This window comes from Coturnix japonica, chromosome 13, assembly GCF_001577835.2.
Source record: "Coturnix japonica isolate 7356 chromosome 13, Coturnix japonica 2.1, whole genome shotgun sequence".
NCBI lineage: Eukaryota > Metazoa > Chordata > Aves > Galliformes > Phasianidae > Coturnix > Coturnix japonica.
Genome location: NC_029528.1, coordinates 13,268,282 through 13,282,204, shown reverse-complemented (window position 1 = coordinate 13,282,204; position 13,923 = coordinate 13,268,282). Strand labels below are relative to the sequence as shown.

At 44.5% G+C, this 13,923-nt stretch overlaps 1 protein-coding gene and 1 long non-coding RNA gene across 3 annotated transcripts in view; one reads left to right on the top strand and one right to left on the bottom strand.

The window, feature by feature from the left end:
• Positions 1-13,923, bottom strand: part of KCNIP1 (potassium voltage-gated channel interacting protein 1) — a 206,074-nt gene that overhangs the window by 119,563 nt on the left and 72,588 nt on the right. Inside the window, exon 1 of one of the 2 annotated variants that reach the window (XM_015876311.2) lies at positions 7-182. The exons of the other annotated variant lie outside the window; for it this stretch is intronic. Coding sequence (XP_015731797.1) covers positions 7-67 — 61 coding nt within the window. The 5' untranslated portion in view covers positions 68-182. Of the gene's footprint in view, positions 1-6; positions 183-13,923 lie in introns of those variants that run through there. 2 annotated transcript variants of the gene reach the window in all.
• On the top strand, positions 449-1,515 carry LOC116654044. The gene is made up of 2 exons (XR_004308888.1): positions 449-573; positions 1,059-1,515. It is a non-coding gene; the product is annotated as an uncharacterized LOC116654044 (long non-coding RNA).

Sequence of the window (13,923 nt, the reverse complement as noted above, 5' to 3'; positions counted from 1 at the left end):
TCTTACCTTTTGATGGTCTTCTTTGTTTCGTTTGTAGAGAGGAGAACGTACCCATCACAGCGCCCATTGCAAACGCTACTCCTGAGTTTTCGTGGAGGATTTATTTTGGCTGGGCTGGTTTTGATCCTTCTCACTCCCCTCCCTCCCACCGCCAGTGCACAAAATCTATGTGAAATGCCCACGAGAACGAAACAAAACAGAGGAAGTCAAGAGAAGAAAGAAAAGAAGAAAGGAGGAGGGAAAAGCGAAGCACTGCAGCTCAGCGTTCAGCAAGCGTTAAGCTTTGAGGGCTTTTTTTTTTTTTTCAGTCAACACACATGCACTGACTCACAGCCGGCTGCACTGTTATTATTCAGAACAGCTCCCCATCAAAATTTAAATGCTAGGTAGATTCCCTTAGACCAGAGCTGGCAGCAGATGCATCACAATATTTACTGGAGCACAGCCACACAAACACACAGGGTAATTCTTCCTCCCGTTCCCTGATGGCTCCAACCAGCAGCCTGGAGGTCTACGGGGAGAGCATCAGCGCATCGCTCCCACTGAATGCTAAGCTGAAGTCCTGGAGGCGCGGTGAGGGGCATGAAGGAGGGTGGGGGGAAAGGGGGGAGGAGGGGTGCCAGGGCTGCACCAATCCTGAATGAATGGGAATCTTCTGAGTGAGAAATGAGAGCATGTGAGCCGTCAAAGCCCCAGCTGCCCAGACTGTGTGCTTCTGCTAATTAGGAGGCTGACAGAAAGGTAGGAAACGGCAAGCCCTAATGTTCATCTAGAGCATAAAAGTCAGGGGGGAAAATAAAGGGGAACAGGAAAAATAGGTAAAAAATGCCACTACGATCCTGAGCCCTTGTGTGCTCGCTCACACAGCTGCAGCATTTACGAGACTGTTACCAATAACTTATTTTCCTACATCCTTTCTGGGGACACAAAAGCTGCAAAGTGATGAACAAAACCCCGTGAATGTTTGGTATCTCAAAGGATGCTGGACAACTCTCTCTGCTTTCTTCAGTTCATACATCAACTTATCCACGGCATATCTTGTTATTTTTCCTTGGCAGATGGAAACGACAAGTGCTGAGGCACAGAAGGAGTTACAGTCAGAAAGGCAGAATTAATTCACTATTTGCTCACGGGGGCTTCAATTAAGGCAGCATCTGCGCAAACACTGCTTTTATCTGAAGAACCTCATTCCCACACTGGAGACCAAAGCACCACAACAGGTTTCTTCAGCTTTCCTCTCACTTAGGAGAACAATTTCATCAAAACCATCTTCCAGAGCCCCAGAAATCAGAAGCTGACAAGCACTCCTCTCCCTCACTGCAGCCCTGGGTCTTCCTTCTGCTCACAGCTGGCCAGCAGAGCAGCGCTGGCACACAGAGGTGCCTTTGCATCCCCTGTGCATGCCAGCAAACAGTGTTCAGTCAGCTTAACTACTTGCAACAGGCTGCGGTGTTGTGCATAACATATTTTCTTTTTCCATTTTATAACTCAAAATAAAGCTTTTTTTAAAGCATACTGCAGTAACACAATGCCAAAGTCCTGAACTCACACATAGCAGCTTGCAGGTGGGGCACTACCCTGGGTCCCCAGCGGCCCCCAGGATCCAGCAAAGGGCCTTCCCCAGCCTCAGGCTGTGCTCATCTCCAGGAGGCTCTGAAGAACTCTGAGATTAAGCACTTTTACATCCAAATACCTATAGCATCTATTTGATTAGTATTTTATTTGCACCTACATATTAAAATATGAGACAGCTTGCAGCATGCTAATGGAAAACCATCAGTCTTGCACTTTTTGCCCACAAGAAAGGTCAGAGGATGGCCAGAGGCTTTGGGAGATGCATCCTCACATGGCAGCAGCTCCTCAGCACCAGGTGTCTGGCTCAGTCAGCTCCATGTCAAACAGGAGCAATAAGGAGCTCCCTGCAGTGCAGGTGGGTCTGTGCTCCCTGTGCTACTTTTGGGCACAGATGTGGCTGCTCACATGGGAGATACAGAGCAGAAAGGAGTTTAGGAAGACAAAACTGCATTACCAATAATGCCCTACTGTTAACAGCACGGTATGTGGAGTCAGAGGGCATGCTTGGATATTTGGTATTCTTTGAGACTTGAAAGGAAAAATGGCTTGTCTTGTCTGGGAGCCAGCACTGACAGATCCCTGTGAAATCACGGGAATCACTCACTGTGTGCATTTCTCTGTGTATGACTAAAATATGCAAAACAGGAATGAGAGGAAGAGCTGTATCTGAGTCTGGGCAAAGAGTATGGAGTCCCAGACCACGAGTTCACCAGCAGATGCTTTCTCTCACAGCCAAAAACCAGGATCTCAGAAGAACAGAAGAGTTGTAAACAATAATGAATTAGTGTATGTGACATGGCAGGCAGGAACTTCCTTGCCCTGAAGAGGACCATCCAGATTTATCAGGCTAAGAGGTATCGCTTGCTTGGGATGCAAGAGTTGCTGATGGTTACCTCTGCACGAGGACCAGAAGCCTGGGTTCTAATCCCTCACACCATATCTGTGAGGCCCATGGGCTCCTGCTAATTATTACAGCTATAGTAATTAAACCTCATTCCATCCCTTTGCCATTACGATACACTCTATAGCAGAGAGTAGCTCTGTTCGGCATGCAGAAACATGGATCTCGACCAGCAGGAAATACCCTCCAAAAGCACTGTACCTCACTGTGCATATGAGTTATCAGCCATCTCTTTGTACAGCAAAGCTACAGTGCCCATGTTTATGACTAATGTGGAAGAGTCACAAAAGTACCCAGATTTGAAATGCTATGGCATTTGTGAACTTCATCCTTATGTTGTTGGGTTTTTTGGGTTGTTCTTTGCACTGCCCACAGCCCCATGCCCCTCTCTTCCAGCTCTGATTTCTAAAACAAAAGATGTACAGAACTGGTTAGCTAGGAGAAAAAAATAATAATAATAATCCAAAGCCAAGAGGAAAAATGTTCCTTTTCTAAGAGAATGAAATGAGAGTTTCTGTTGCTTAGCAAATTTTTAACCCATTGCTGTCCTCAGCTTCCTGTGTCAGAACACCGCTGCCATGTGCACTGCCTGGCCCCAGGCCCCGGCAGGAGCTTCTTGGGAATAACTCCTAGATAAGATTGCTCAGGTTTCCACTGTAGTAACCCGTACAAATAAGGTGTGTTTGCTTATGATGAATACGCATCATTAATTCCCTGAAATTGTCCCAGCTTGAAGCAGGAATACAGACAGCTAAGGAAAGTCCTCCCACCGAGCAAACAAAGCCATCTCACAGTGCTACGGGGATAAAAGGAAGCAGCATGGGATGATCTGCTGTGCCACAGGGAAGACAGCTGGGTGATAAAGAGACCAAGCTGAGGCTGGTTTTGCTGCTCTATACCTGTAAAAACTGTCTAGGGATCATTAAGGTCCATCACTTGCCTTTTTTTTTCCTTTGGTCATTATCAGAGCACACAGTAAGTCTTCCTACTCCAGTTTTCCACTAAGAATTCACCACTCCTGTGGGTTTGCTTTTGTTTTTCTGCTATTTCCCCCCTGATTTTTCTTTTTAAAAGTCTCTTCCAAAACAGCAGAACCTGATTTCACAATACACCAGGATGTTTTCAAAGACATCTTTCTACTCTGGATAAGGACAAGAACAGGACCATTAAAAGATTCGTTACTGCACCTCTCAGGGCCCAAAGCAAACTCTCATGCTAGTTAGTTTTGCCATTTCTTGAAAGGCAGAGGTCCTCCCTTTCATTTTGCAGAAAAGATATTTTTCACTATATGAAAGCCAGCGAATAATAATGCTGAGAAATCGGATGGAATAGATGAGACTTGAAGCTTTGGGATCATCTAGATTGTCATGCAAATACAGCACAGACAGTATTAATTGAAATGTTAGGAGGCCACTCGCTTTCCAGCCTATAGTATAGACAGCCATGCTATTCCAAGCCAAATAAAGCATCAGTGCACTCCAAGAAAAGGAAAAAGGAAGATGGAGGTCTCTTTCTGCCTACATGAGTCAGTGCAGCAAGAGCTGGGAATAAAACTGCATTAATGTCTTCTGGTTCATCTTTGGTTTAGTAATAAAACTGAGCAGGACTCCACAGAGCAGACCTAGAGCTTACCCTAAGGACGTCACACTTGAAAACAGATAGCTGAGAGCTCAGAAAGGGAATACTTCACATTTCTAGTGACAACTTCAACACAACACGAGACGGATACATGGATTATTTCTTCTATAAACAGAGGGAGAACATTTGCAGAAAAATATCAACAAAGCAGGAGATGAGAGCCGGGAGGGGAGAGCCAGGCAGGGCCCTGTGCTGCTCCAGCAGCAGGAGATGGAGCTGAGCACTGTGCAGGCAGTGTGTGGACAGAGTTGTGCCACCACAGAGATTCTGTGTACCAGGACAGCCCTGTGCCATGCCAACAGGAGCTTCTGCCCTTTGAAAAGCAGTATGTGAACATAAATGCAGTGTATCAAAGCTTCTCCTATGCAGGGAATGAGGAGATGGCTTTTTAAGGGGATTTTGGCAGTCAGCATAGCAGAAAATGCCACAGACCCATGACCCAGCTTCCCTCCTTGCAGATGAACAAGCTGTACCCTGCCACGTTCCACCTGTGTGACTGAGACAGCCCATATCTTAACCTACAAGCATTTCCTTTGCATCGACAGCCTGTGTGAATAGTACAGAGGACATGCAGAGCTAAACTAACAAGCTCACAGCGATGTGCGCTGTGACCAGACAGAAAAAGGCCCTGGGGAATCATGTCCTAGCTGTACACATGATGACAAGGACAGCTCTGGGAGCAGCTGGGAATGCCAATGGGACACGTGGGCTCCCTTGCTTACACCAGGCTAATGTACAGAATAAGTGAGCTGAGTGACAGAGCTCAGTGGTGTTCTGTTCCCAGGAGTGCTAAAGAGAATATGTCAGAATGGCATAAAGAAGGTGAACAAGAAATGTCCATCTGAGTTAACAGCCACTTTCATTTCTCCCTTATGATAATGATCAAAGGGGTCTCACTGAACAAAACCAACCAACCAACAAACAAGAAAGCAATTTTTAGTTATTTTCTTCTTTGTTATTTTGTATTTCCACAGACGACTGATAACAAACTGACTCCAAACGTTTCTACTGAGTTCACATCAGGGAGGAAAAGGGGGAAGAGAAGGATGTTCAGATGTTGGGGTCTCTCTCTTCATTTTGCTTTAGTTCACTTGGAAGAAATGTGCCAAACAAACCACATATAATCCAGGTCATTGAACAGATGCACGTACCACCGTGTAACTAAAGAGGATATTTCACTGGCTATTTTTGGTTTGCATCTCACCTCCCATCACAGGGTCTTGTAAAAGAGAGCAAGAGCAGCCATCAGACACCTCTAGGTAAGCTCAGCTGCTGTCAAGTTAAATCACATCCGTGCAAAGCAGGCTAAATAACACAGTGTTCTGTTTGTACATTTGAGCTGCTGCATTCTGGATGAGTGAGGGCACTCCTGGTGGGGCCTTGCTGGGATATGCTCTCCATGTCACAACTTTTGTTTTCCAGTCATTAACAGCAACACGCTTTAACTGAGATGACGTACAGCATTCATTGCACCATCCCATAACTTCAGAAGCATGACTTTCTTATGAAGACTCATAATTTTCATGCTCTATGCTGCAGTCTTCTTTGCAAGAAAGAAAACACGATGGGCATATTCCACTACAGCTTGCTGTTTGCAGCCATTACAAATAATCCATTAAAATGGAGATTAGTTTGGCAAGTTTCATTAAGATGAGCATCAGCACCTCCCAGACTCATAACACTCTGTGAACTGAGCAGACAGCTCTATGACTGTTAATTTCCCATCCTGTGAATGCACCCCTTCTGATGCTCCACCTCTGCAGACTGCTTGCAGGAAAGCAATTGTTTTCTATACAAAGATCCCCTCAGTACATTAGCCCCAGGCTAGGAATATTGCCTGGGAATATTTGAATTCACTGCTAGTGTGTATTAAGCTACATCAGTGAGATGGAGCAAACCCTATTGGGCACAAATTGGCTCTGAAGGCAGGACTTGCTGTGTACCCCAAACATATAACTAAAGGCAGACTATGTTCCATTCCCTGCTACTGTTACAGCAGCCCCTAACATAGCTGGCTTAAGAACCAATACCAAATGTGAGCAGGGCAGTGGTTTACCAGTATCTATGCAAGCCATCATGGGGAATCACTTTGTCCCTATGGAAACCTCAAGGTCTGTGACACGCGCAATGATTACTGCCAGTGGTTAATACACCGAAATCAGTCATGAAATTAAAACAGAGACTGAACAGCATCACAAGCAAAATTTACAAGTAAATGTAAATCACGCAGGATTAGTGGTGACTAACTGGTGTAATAGTGGGATCTTCAGATTGGAACCTCCTTACCATGGGACCCGGGGGAAAAACAGGCTTTTTGCTCTACAGAGGCTCACGCATCAGCAAATAAATGAATAGTTATTTCAGGTAGCTCCCAAGCAGCTGAACTCACTGATATTTTACCCTTCTTGAAATCATAACAGAAGCCAAGCCCTGCTGCAGCCCTGTACTTGCAGCCCAGCGGCAGCACTCCCAGCACACCCCAAGGATGCTGCCTGAGCACTGGGGCTGCTCGCTGGCTTCCAACCAAGGAAAAACACAGGTTGAGGAACAGGAGCTAGTTGTCATGTAAATTCAGGTGCAGTACTATGTGGTGCAACTACAAAGCAAAGCAAAGATGTGAAAAGCAACGAAGGCACAAGCAACTGTGACAAGTTCAGAGGTGAAAGCGTTATGCAGAGTTATATCCTGGTTGGAATAGTAACCACAGTGCCCTGATTATGTGCTCCTCCCTGCACTACTACTGTGTATTTCCATCTATAACTCCACTGTAACTTTGTTTAAGCAAGAGAATCCACATTAAGGTTACAGCAGATGAAAGATGCTTCCAATAAGGGGATACATGTGCTCCTGTAGTGCTGACGGCTAAGCTGAGTTATTACTATTACAACTTGAAGGCCAAAGTGCTCCCCAAATCACATCACCAGTGATAGCTACCATCAAATTCTGTCCAGTACAGCAGCTGAGACACTCTCTACTCTCATTAACTAATTAGACATATTCCATTTCAAGAGAAACCAATGGCAAGGTGAGCACAGCAGTGAGTCCCACTGCTGGCAGCAGTTAAAGGAGGCTCCTTCCAACACACAGGCATCACCTGCACATCCACTAAGAGCAGACACTGATCTTCAACCAAAACAGGTATCTGCCACAGCAAATCCATTACTGGCCATTGTCTGACCTGTTCATGTTCTTGCAAATAAGTCAGTGATTTATTTCAGTGCCAGACAGCGGAAAACTGATTAACTTTTCCTTTTTCAGTAAAATCTCCGCTGCTAATCCATAAGGAGTAGGAATGTCCACCTCTGCAGAGCAGCTGCAGGCACTTGCAGATGCTCCTGGTGGAAGAAAAGGCATAAAAGCCTCTGTCATAACATGAGGGTACCTAAAGAACCAAAGACCTGCAGCACTGGCAACTTTCTGCTGGAGCTGATGAATGACTTCTCATCAGGTACAGATCACTAATTTCCAGGCAGCCCTTGGTTTCCTTTCCAGGTCCTCTCAGCAGAAGACTTATTGCTTGTTTCAGATTCAATTCTTGCCAACAGGATGACAGCAAAAAATAAAAATTATCAACCCTATAGGAAACAGATCTTCAGCAATCCTCTTTTGTGAGCTATGAAAATTGTCATCAGGATTTCATTAATCTAAAATAAAAAGCCCTGGCAGAAAGCAGCCACTAGAAATGGAAAACCTTTAGTATGTGCCCAGCTCTGCAAGGTCATGAGAGCAGCTAAGACCCCAAAGCACCGCTTCCCTGGCTCCACTGCTTCATTGATGTGCCCCTGCACAGCCCCCACACGTGTTGGGCTGTACATTGGAGCAGTGAATGTCAGGCACCATCAGCTATAACGCAACATGCAAACCCCACCTGGGCAAACAAAGCACAGTGACATAGAGGACACTGTTCTCCCATTGACTTTCAGGCTACAGGGCCATTTTAAACATACAGTATCCTCTCTCTTTGATGAGTCTGGATTTATTTGGAAGTCTAACACGTTCCTGCCCTTCTGCACAGAAAGATTAAAACAAACTTCTGACTTCACCTAATAACATACAGAAGAAAAAAGGGGGATTGTAGCTCTGCTGCTCCCAGTGTTAGAGGAGTCCCTGGCCTCATTGCTTTAAGATACAGCAGCAAAAATCAAGGCAGTCTTTGTTCCTGCTCTGGACATCAGAGCACTCCAGGAACACAAAGCTGAAGCTCACCAAAGCTCTGACAATAAAACACCCACCAGGGTGCACCTCCTGTCCTTCCAATATGGGGCTGACACTGTAAACAAAGACATATGAGGGAAGGAAAGGAGGGGAAACAAAGAAATAAAAGAAAAAGGAGAAGATCCCTTGTGCACCAGGATGGGCCATTCTCTATCAGAGGGGATCTGGGAGAAAATTATAATGACAGTTTCATAAAGCACTGAAATTTGAACAAGTGTCAAACATATTCTGAAGCTTCATGAAACTACAACAGTGACCCTAAGCACACCTATGGGAAACAAAACAAGCTCTTACAGAACTCTCCCAAACCCTTCTCAAGCTACAAACTCAGTGGTAGACAGGAACAGAGGAGGCAGCTGAGAAGAGGTGATGGAGCACAACCACATCAGGGCTCAGCTGAATCTGAGATAAGACCAACTCCAAAGGCGTTGTCCTACTCATCTCTGGTTTGTGAGGCAGCTCAATGGGACAGATGTTACAGAGCTACAACATGATGCATTTCACAGCAGAAGAAACAAATAAAAGTGCGTAATGAAAAGCATTCCTCATTGTTTTATTTCTTTTCACATCAGCAAATACGCAAATCTTTCCAGCTGCAAATCCCTGCTTGTTAGAGAAGAGATGCACCATAAATCTAGAGCTCTGGGACTCACGTTCTGCTTGTTATTAAGCTGTTCAGAAGCAATTTCTCCATTGTTTCTTGATTAGAAATATTTGTGAAAATTATTTTTCATCCATTCCTGTCACAGGCAGAACAGCTGTGTCCAGCATTTAAATTACAGCACTCAGCAACCTCGTTTATGTTAATTAACACTAAACATATGAACAAGATGTGGGTCAGCATAAGTATTCACAGGTGACAATGACAGGTCCAGACAGAAGCACAGGAGGTCTCCAGCAACACATGCATTTTAAGTCATGCCATCAGTACAACCAGTCCAACAGCAACAGCTTTTAGAAAGGGATGTCACATATAAGATGCGCTGAACCATGTAATGTGTGCACCTGAAAAAGGGCTCACTGCTTTGGTGATAAGCAGAAAATCTCTCTGTTGGATGGAGTTATAGGAATTCGGGGGCAGTAAGGGCAGAGACTTCAACTGCAGCTGAGAAAAGCTGTTTTCTGCAGGGAGCATTGATGCTCTGTCCCTGTAAGAGGCTGAGCACAGCTGGAAGCTGGAGAAGGATGGGGTGCAGCTCTGGAAAGCAAACTCACATAAGCAAATAAACCACTAGGAGCAGAAAGCTTGAAATATTTCAGGTAATTTCTACTGGTGAATCAATACCTCCTTGTTTCACTGGTACGAATATCAAATCTTTCCTCCTTTCCTAATGATCATCCACATACCTAATAGTCATTCTCCACATTGTGCTCAATATACAGGAACATTAGTGCTAAGTCAAGCCCATATGGGGGAGCTCCACATGCCCCTGCCATACTCCACACACACAGTCAAGTAGCAATACAACTGGAAGTCAAGGAGGACCAAAGGCAGCAGAGGAAAGGAGCAATCAGAGGGCCAACAAATGGCAACAGATTGAAATAGTGATGTTGTGGAGGGGAAGAGAGAGCAGACACCAGATGAAAGAAAACCAGGAGAAACATATTTAAATACTTTTGAAATGGTTTGATCCTTTGGTCCCCTTGAAGTTAGTGAAGCATTGCTTCATGACAACAAGGAGGTGCTGAGGATGCAGCTGCCTCTCCTGGAGGCTGTTACTGCAGCTCACTGGCAGACATCACATTGCTCAACGTTTTCTGGCTGATCCTAGCTGAGCATGAGAGATTTCTATCATTCCAGCCTCTTCCACCTTGCCAGGTGAGCACCAAGGCTGAGAATTCATCAAATCCTTCTGCGAAGTGTCTGCTGCTTTTGTCAATAAATTACTTCTTGCAGACCTGCTGAATTTTTCATTGACCTCTTGTTCCTTTTGTATCTGAGAAATCTCAGGTTATTTAACTTCTTCTTCAATCTTCTTTTCTTACTCCAAGCTTTCCTTTGTAGTAATTTTCTACATTGTGCTCTGCCTTGTTCTCTGATCCTCTGATCCTTCTGTTATAATTAGATCTGATGCCTCCCCTCACCCAAACCTTTGTGAAGCTGTTTTTGGAGTTTGAATTTTCTTGACGGTTCAAAAAAAATCAAGAGATCGGTGAGCTACCCTTTTAAATCTGTACTTATCTATAACTCAAAGGTGCAGAGCAATTTCTGGGTAGAAACCTGAATGCATTCTGTACTGAATGGCGTTTATGCTTTGCACATTAATTATAATTCCATGAACCTGGTACTTTCAAAAAGAGCTCTTGGCTGGTGCTTCTGAAGCCGAGAGAACAAGGACTGAACTCTAGAAGAGACAAACTAAAAAACACTGAAATAAAAATAAATAGAAGTGTTTTTCAGTTGTTCATACATACGAAAGGCACCTTTTTGAGCCCATGGTGTGCTAAGAAAATGCCTCAAAACTATTCTTTTTGAACTTGGGTCTTTATTAAAGCAGTGAGATGCGGCTATCCGGAGCAAACTGACTGGAGAGAGCAACAATCTGAAGAGATGTGCTGAGGAAACAGCCATGATGCGGTAGCTTAAATAGCAGAAATGGAAGCTTTAGTGATAAAGGACTCAAGGAAATGGAGACATTTTCTTCTGTTCCAAACTCCAAACCAACATTTTTTTGTCTTGTTGACTCAGTTCAATGGGGAAAGGCTTTTTTCAGCACCAGGCTGCCCCTCCCCACCCCAATTGCAGCCATCCTGCAGCACAGCACTGGCCCCTCTGTAGCCCCACCTCAGCAGCGATGTGCTGGAGGGCTGCTTTTCAATTGAAGCTACAAACCACTACTTGAATTCTAAAGGACACCTAAAATCCCCCTTAATTTCCATGCCTGAAACAGAGTTTTATTAGCTGCTGGGGATTACAAACAGGAGTTCACGATAATACAACTCACCAGCTGCTGATGTATTTACACAGCATGACTCAAACATGAGTTTGCGGTGTAGCAACTCTCACACAAGCTAAATTAATTCCATAGTAATTAATACAAGTGGGGATGGCTCAGGTTAATTCTGCAATGAAAATATAGCCCACAAGATAATTTACATGAACGTGCTTCAGGAGAGAAAGTGAATAAAACCCTTCTCTATGGATAGATGAGGACTTCTTCCCCCAGGGAGATGATGCTCCAGCCTTGAAATACAAAGGGGCTGGGGAAAATCTGCTTTTCCTTGTAAGAAAACATCACTGTAGCCACATGGCAGATGCTTCCTTTCACACCACACTTAATTGTCTGTCCAGTGAGCCTGCAAGCATGCAGTCAGAAAAGTTGGGTAGAGTCCCTGCATAGCCAAAGTCAACTAGGGAATCACAGGAAAACAGCAGGAATGCAAAGCATTCCTAGATTGGCTGCATAATACAGGTCCCCGGTGTGCCCTGCTTTGCCCTCCTCAGTGTGGGAGGCATCTTGTACACGAAGCACTGTGTTCTTGGCTGCCTCAGACAGTACTGGAGCACTGAGAGCTGCTGCCTCCAGCCCTGAAAGATCCCAGGCCAAAGATTGCCACCCACAGGCACCTCCATTCACACGGAATACAGCCCTGTCCAGCAGTAATGCTACAAGAAGCCCTATTTTTCCTCCCAGATGCATGCATACACAATGATAGTGAATATTTCATTATAGATAATGGCCACGATGCCAAAATTTCAAAGAAATCTTTTTGTTGTAATGTTTTCTAATTGTTTCCCACGGGAGGTGAAAAGACTAAGTAGATGTTGGATCGCAGCTCCAGCACTGCTTTGAGGTAGATAAAATACAACCTCAGATGTACCACAATTATTTCCTGCAATTAATACTTCCCTTTTATTTGTTATTTTTTGCTAGCAATATCAATTTCCTACAATCTAGTTAAGTGCTGCAGCCTACGTTTATTCCATTATTGATGAGCTGCTGAGTAAGACAGTAAAGCTGACCAACATAACTTAGCTTTTCTGTAGTACTGAAGCTTTTTAGTGATTTAACTGTAAAATACCTGGACTGGATGGTAATGAGCTGGTGACTGCTGTAGGCCTAACGATGCTGGGATCAACACACCCATCAGCTCCTGCAGATGGGCTGTTACTCCTGCTCCAAAGCTGCCACCTGCTTTATCTGTGGCTTGGCTTGCTATGCAGTAGGCATGTGCTGGGTTTACTTCTCACAACGCCCATCCATCTGAACTGAAAGCATCAACACGTAAATAACAGACAGGACCTTGCACTTTTCACTGCTCACACCCAACAACAAAGCCTGCCACGTTTACAAGAACTAAAACCAGCATTTGTTTCTTTGATAATCTGTCACAAGGGAAAAAACAAAAAGCCCTTCATCTTACATCTGAGCACCCTTAACTCCTAAAAAAACCTACTTTGCAAGCTTAGACAGGCTGCCTTGAGCATCTTGTGTTCTGAATCCAGCTGAAAACTTCCTGAACATAAACGTTAAGGCCTTCACTTAAACAAAACAATGACAAATATTCATCTGACAGAGATAACGACCTGACTGAGGTGCAGCATAGCTCTGGGATTTTATCAGCCTCAGGAAGAAGGCAGGGCTGCAGGTACACCTCACCAAGGCTGATGTTATCCCTTAAATAAACAGACTACAGTGAATTTCTTTTCCCCAGACAACTGCATTTCTAACTGACGGTTCTCAGGGCTTGTGAAACAGAAAATGGATGCAAAGCACAAAGCCAACAAGCTCGGATTGAGGCTCCCACCCTTTCCGAGTAGCTGAGATTGTCTCAAAGGGATGAAACGTTTCATCCAAGCAAATGAACCCAGAAATCCACTGATTCTAGCAGGCAGAAAGGGCTGGGCAATTTAAATCTGACCATTTATTTACACTGCAGCCTTTGGACAATGCAATGAGCTTAACCAGAGGATGTACTTCTTGGGGGCAAGTTGTGAACAGAAACCAAAGCATCTCTCCATCTGTGACATGGTGCAGGGCTCCTGCACCCCGCACCAGCTCCTCATTATGAAGCTGCTTCTCTGCAGCTGTGAAATATGAGCTAGGAATTGCAAGGCTGAATTTCAATTTGTTTTTTTTTTTTCTTCTCTGGAAGATGATTGTGGCTTTTTGAAAGATCATTTGATATCAAAACAGCCTAGAAAGAGCAAATGTAATTAAAATCTTCCAGGAACACTGTGGTTGATTAGAAATTTAATCAACAGCAGACACCAAAAGGAATAGGAAATACAACAGAAAATGCTCTCAGCAGATCCAGCACATGCAAGCAGCCCCACACCTGACTACACCTGCGTTCTGACAGGTTACCTTCTAGTGCTGCTAACACAGGGATGTTTCACCAGCCGCCCCTAAGAACACTGTGGGACACAGAGGCTGGGATATGCCTAACTTCCCACATTGATCTTCCTTCCACAGAATTCTTCACCAAGCACTTGTGCTGAGAACAAAAAGCTCTCAGTCCATATAGAAATTTTACCCTGTGGCTGCTGCCCACCATGACACAGTTTGCAGCCAACCAGCCACAGGTAAATGGAAATGATTCTCAGATCCCACCAGAGCTGTGTTACGTGCCTGTAATGCTCTTGGTCTTCA